This window comes from Apis florea, unplaced genomic scaffold (assembly GCF_048593485.1).
Source record: "Apis florea isolate Af1SG1 unplaced genomic scaffold, ASM4859348v1 contig_3078_pilon, whole genome shotgun sequence".
In the NCBI taxonomy this organism is placed as follows: Eukaryota; Metazoa; Arthropoda; class Insecta; order Hymenoptera; family Apidae; genus Apis; species Apis florea.
This window is the reverse complement of record NW_028256702.1, coordinates 1,167,450-1,173,850: the sequence shown is the minus strand read 5'-3', so window position 1 is coordinate 1,173,850 and position 6,401 is coordinate 1,167,450. Positions and strand designations below refer to the sequence as shown.

Here is a 6,401-nt window from a genome sequence, read left to right as displayed (position 1 = left end):
AAGTATATAAAAATTAATTCCATATTTTTTAGTATATATGTTTCTGTATAATTTGATAAGATATAATTACTATTTGATTAATTATAATTTTTAATTATTTCTTAAATATTTATAAACAAACAAATTAATTAATCAATATTTAATTATTATGATTAGACAAATTACATAATTTAAGCTTAAATAATAAATATATGCACAGTAATTTTTTAGTAACTATGAATATTTTTTTAATTAATAATATAATATAAATAATAAAATAATATTCAATCTGTTAAACATTATATAAAAATTAATTCTATATTTTTTTAATTATCTATCAGAAATATGAATTTCCAGCTATTTATGAAATAAAAATGCAATTTATATTTAATAATTATTAAAAAATATTTAAGTTAATATCATCTAACGCTTAAATAAATTGTATTTTTATATTAGATTTTTTAGAAAATTTAAATACTTAAATGAAAAGAGTTTATATGTCTGTTATAATTAATTTCCTTCATTCATTAAAAAAAAATAAATTCAATATTGCATATTAAAATATCTCAATATCAATAATATAAATATGTAAATTCTAATATTTCATTTAATAATGATAATATTATAATATATTCTTTGTAATATTATATTTTTGAGTAAAAATTTGTGTCAGATAGATTTTTTGCTACTTATTTTAATATAGAAATGCAATTTGTAAATTCATAAAACCTTTATTTTATACAAAAAGAAAAATTATTTGATAAAATATATTCTTTTTAAATTACAATTTTTAAAAAAATTTTGAGGAAAAAAGATAATGTAATATTTATATTTAACTATAATTTTTGTCTAAACAAATGTTTCACACCATTACAAATCTTAATTAGTAATTTTTAATATAATTTCATTTTATTATTATTTTTTTTGTCTTGCATCAGATGAAATTTCATAGTTTCATCTGAAATATATATTTTATATATATATATATATATATATATATATATATATATATATAAAATATAATTAAATATATTCTCAATTTATAACATAGTTCCTTATTTATATGAAATTTTTATATATTTAATATCAATTAATAGAAGAAAATCCTCTGTTTATAAATATATTAAAAAATTATTAAATACAATTTAATATAATAAGTGCTAAAATACAAATAAAGAATTTTTTATCTTAGAAATAAGTTAAATTGTTATAAACATAAATAATTTACGGAAATTTTAATCTTTGGAGGCTATATAACTTTTCTTATATTTTATTAAAATTTTACTTTCCAAATTATAAATCAATTATAAAATTTATTTTTATTTTCCATTATAAATCAATTATAAAATTTTAAATTTTCTGTTAGTTTTAAATAAATATCTATTCTAGATATTTATAATTTATATCAAGCTTTTACAAATAATAAATGAATATATTACAAATTTGTTGATTTTAAAAAAATGCAATAAAGTTTAAGTAATGATCAGTTAAAAAAAATTTTTTTTAATAAATATTATATATATTTTATCTTAAGCAATGAAAAATTTCATTTCTCTTAATAAAAACGTGTATTCTTTTTATTATAAAATTATCATAAATGTAAAAAAATATGCAAATAATAAAAGTGTATATCTAAATATTTATCAATATTAATACTAATTATTTGAATGTAATTTACTATATAATTTAATATATTAAATATAAATAAATGAAATTGACTAACATTTGATATAATTTCCATACTTAGTATATTAATACATGTACATACTACATTATTGTTACTAGTACAATAGTAATACAATATTAATTTAACATAAAAATAAGTAAGGAAACCTAACACATTTATTCTAAAATTGAACAATTTATTATAAGACAAAGAGAATGACAAAGGTACTTACATATCTTTTTTACATAATATAGTTTGTAATAGCTGCTTATATATCATATTAAATAACTCAATTCTTGAATTTACAAATTAAAAATTATATACTATAAATACCCTTATATTTAATTAATTAATACTCTTATATCTAGAACCAGTCAAATGTGCATTTTTTCCAACCATTAGAGTAGAGATAACATTTTTTACACTATTAATATTTTGTAAACATGATTATTGTTATATAACATTATAACATGATTATTTGAACCTACTTTTGTAATGTGTACTGCATTACACAGTTTGAAGACATTTGCTATAATTAAAAAACACTATGAATTCTTTATGCACTCACATTAAACATAGCTTTGATGCTTTATAATCAAGATTTGTAAAAACATACTTAAAATTTTATTTTTGAATTCAGTCAAACAATATACATGTTTTATAATAGAAAAGATTATCTTGCACCTTGCTTAACTTTCTCTTGTTGTTCTTGTTGTTTCTTCAGTTGTTTTTCTCTCATTCGTTCTGCATCCCTAAAAAAACAAAAATCATTTATTTCATATAATAAAATATATATTAAATAATTAAAAATTAATTATTTAGAAATCTAAATATTATTATTTTTCTAAAATTCTATTAAGATCAATTTAATATTATTAAATACAAAAAAGTATATGTAAATTGAATACATGTAAATTATTGATGAATATACATGTATATTATATCATTTTATATTATAATAATTCATAACTTAAATCTAAAAATTTTATATTTATATTTATTATATATATATTATATATAATAATTTGAATAGCATTTTAAAAATAATAACATACATGAAAATATAAAAAAATAAATATATATATTAAATATTACCGTGCTTTCCGCTGTTCTAATGAAAGACCCTTATTACTTTCTTGTTCAGCTGCTGACTTTCTAACAGTTTTTTTCATATTTTTGGCACGTGCTAGCTCTCGCTGATTTCCACCTATGTGGAAAATATATTTATAAAATATATTAAAGAAATATATTTTTAAAATTATTCAAAAAAATATATTAAAGATTTATTTAGATATAAAAAATTTATATTAAATTAAATATCAAAATGGAACAATGAAAATAAATACTATTTTACACTCTAAAATAATCAATCAATGTATCATAATTATATTAATCATGAATAACAGTTATTCTAACCAATAAAATTTATTTATAAAAGATTTAAATAATGAAAATAAAAATATTTTGAAATACAATATTAACATAAAAAAGTCTATTCAAAATTATAACGAAAATAAATTCATAACAAATACGTAATAAATATAAAATATGAAATTATATTTCAGATAAAAATCATATTAAGAATTTTCTAGAAGTATCAGTTTAAACTTTCAAAATCTAGCTATCGAAATAAAATTATAATACATATTATACAAAATATATAAGAACATGAAAAAAATTATTAAAATAAAAAAATATAAAATATAAAATAATGCAATACAAAAAATATAAATACAGCAAGAAAATTATAAAAGGCAAGTTACGAATTATTTAATCATGAAAATATACACAATTATAAAAGCAAAATTATAATTATTAGAACTCACTTTTTTTATAAATAAATAGTATAAATATAAATAATCAATATATTTACAGTTAAATATTGTAATTTTCGATCTTTAAATTATTCACAAATGGCAGACACGAAATTCACATTATTCCAAGATTTCTATTATATTGCGCCTATTTCATGCACTTTTATCAAAATAATAATATAAATTACTTACGGGTCATTCTTTCAGTTCTTGACCTCCGATAAGCAAGTACTTAAAAGTTTGGCCCTGATTGAATGACGCGAAAAAGCACGTCCACACACCTTCCCTCTTTACGATCGTTGACTAATTTCTAAACCAAAATAAATCTTGCGTCGTCTCGGTTGACGAATATCGATGTAAATGCCATCTATACATGGGGTTGATCTTTTTGACATTTCGAAAATGGAAGAAAATGATACCATGTTTAATACAAATATGATGTTTATGAAATTAATAAAATAAAAATAATTAATATTTTTGCAGTATTTTTATAGTAAAAGTCAATATTATATATTTTTTTAGCAATTTTAAATATTAGAATGTTATATAATTTTATATTTTAAATTTATATAATTTAAACACATTTAAAAAATATTTTTGAAGTATTTTTAAAATATTTTTTAAAAATATAATTTTACATAAATACTAGATATATATGATATAAATTAATTCTACAATTAGTAATATTATATGAATATTACGTAACTAAATATATATAGAAAAAAAATTGTAAATAAATTTTATTTATTTGATTCAAGTAACTTTGTTCGAAATATAACATGTAATATTATATATTTTAATATTATATTATAATTATTGATTTTATATAAACATTTTTTCTTTTTCTTTCTCTCATATATATAAAAATTTAATATTAAATTCAATTGTTTTCTTATAAATGTGTATCAAAAATTTTTGTTTTTAATAATGATATTAAAATTTTGTTTGATGAAAGAAGAAACATGTAATAAAAAAATATATGCTATATATTTTTTAATAATAAAGAAAATTTTATAAACTTTAAACAATTAAAAAAAATTCATCAAATTTAAAAATTTAATAAATATAAAAATATTTATTTTACTGATAATTATAAAAAATACTGATAATTTAAAAAATAATTAATTATAATTATAAATTTTAATATTTTTAATATTTTTAAATAAAATTATTATTAAAATCTTATTAAAATAAGATAATTATCAAAATCAAACAATTTATCAATTTCTTATTTTTTTAATTATAATATTTTTAATACAATTTAATACTAAAATTTTAATTATATTAACTAAACAAATCTTTTATAATATCTTTTATAATAATAATAATCTTCATAATCATAATCTTTAATAACAATGATACTCATTGTAAATTTTTAAATTATAACAAAAAAATTAATTTAAAATAGTTTCTAAAATATTTTGTTACAGATTATAATATATATTATATTATATAATATAATAACATATATCTTATAAATTATTTGAAATATACAATAATTATTTTAACAAAAATATTTTTTAAAACAAGTTAATTATGTTACAAGCAATATTTGATTTAATAATATATTTAATTAAAAAAATTATTTCTTTAAATTCATTTAATAATAAATAATTTCATCATTAAATAATATAAATTAACAAATTATACATCATTAAAATTAATATAATCAAAATAATCTTTGATTTATAAAAAAATTTTATATCTTTTATTTATTTTTTGTATATCTTCTTTTTTATATCTTTATGTCTTTATATCTTCCGGTTTTGTTCTAGATTTTAGATGTTTTCATGTATTATTTTGGTTATTTTATATATTTTAAATTGACGTTTCTATGTTTAATTGTTATTTTGGAATATAAAATTTAAATCAAAATTTAATAAATGTAAGTTCTTAATCAAGAAAATTATTTAGATAACAAATTTCTAAGATTGAAAATATTTCTAATAAAACATATATACAATATGTATTACATTGTATATCATACACAATATATAATATTCACAATGTGTTTATTGTAATAATTGTCAAAATTTTTCAAAAAAGTCTTTTTGCTGATAAAGAAGTTTTGAACAAAAATTAATCATGTTGTATTCAATTTACAACAAATTACAATAATAAAAACTTTTTTTTCAATAAAAGATTAAATTTTTAAGTATTATAATTATATATAAATATTCTTATATATCAGATTACTATAATTTTCAATCACTTGTATAAATACAAAATCAAATTATTTGAACTTAAGCAATTCAATGACTAGATGAATAAGACTACAAATTTTAAGAATAACCAGATATTTTTATATTTATAATATATTAATTATAACAATATATATATCATAATATATTATAATCAATTATCTCTATCATTTCATACTATTAGTTGTATAAATTGTTGTATGAAAAAACAAGATTTTTAAACAAAATCTGAATAACATCAAACAAAATATAAAATGTAATTATTAGATTTTTAATTCGTTAAATATAATATATATGCTATTTTTGTCTAAAATTAATTGTAATTTAAATTTGAATATTGATTGTTGAATAAAAAACTAATAATTATTAACATATTTTTTAAATGATTTACAATGTAAATTATATGTTATTCATTACAATTAAACTAATATATACATTATAATGAGTTCAGTTAAATATTAAAAGTTTTTTGTAGCATTTCTTTTCTATATAATTATTATATTTTTTTTAATATATAAATCGATATATTTTCTTTAAAAAAAAAAAGTATTAGAAATCTTAGAAAAATGATTAGTTTAGAAATCATGTATTATGTATACAATATATTATATTGAACTGATCGAAAATGAAAAGTAATTATTCCCCAAAAAATGGAAATGGAAATTGCTAAGATTATTCCGAAAATCTCGGACAATTAAAGTATTTATATATCAGCATAGTAAATACCGAGTCAAGCCCGTT

General features: G+C 15.7%; 1 protein-coding gene across 1 annotated transcript; it reads right to left on the bottom strand.

Annotated features, from left to right (window-relative positions):
• Nucleotides 1–1,820: 1,820 nt before the first annotated feature.
• LOC100863663 (putative SERF-like protein) lies at nt 1,821–3,751 on the bottom strand. Its single transcript, XM_003697061.4, has 3 exons — nt 3,652–3,751; nt 2,741–2,852; nt 1,821–2,397 (listed from the first exon to the last, which is right to left on the bottom strand). The coding sequence occupies exons 1-3, from the start codon at nt 3,656–3,658 to the stop codon at nt 2,319–2,321; spliced, it is 198 nt and encodes a 65-aa protein (XP_003697109.1). The 5' UTR covers nt 3,659–3,751; the 3' UTR covers nt 1,821–2,318.
• Between the last annotated feature and the right edge of the window lie 2,650 nt (nt 3,752–6,401).

Bases quoted from the DNA above. Each gene is read 5' to 3' on its own strand.
- LOC100863663 (XM_003697061.4), bottom strand. The intron at 2,398-2,740 runs GTAATATTTAAT...TTGTTTTTTTAG, and splicing joins TTAGAACAGCGGAAAGCACG to GGATGCAGAACGAATGAGAG.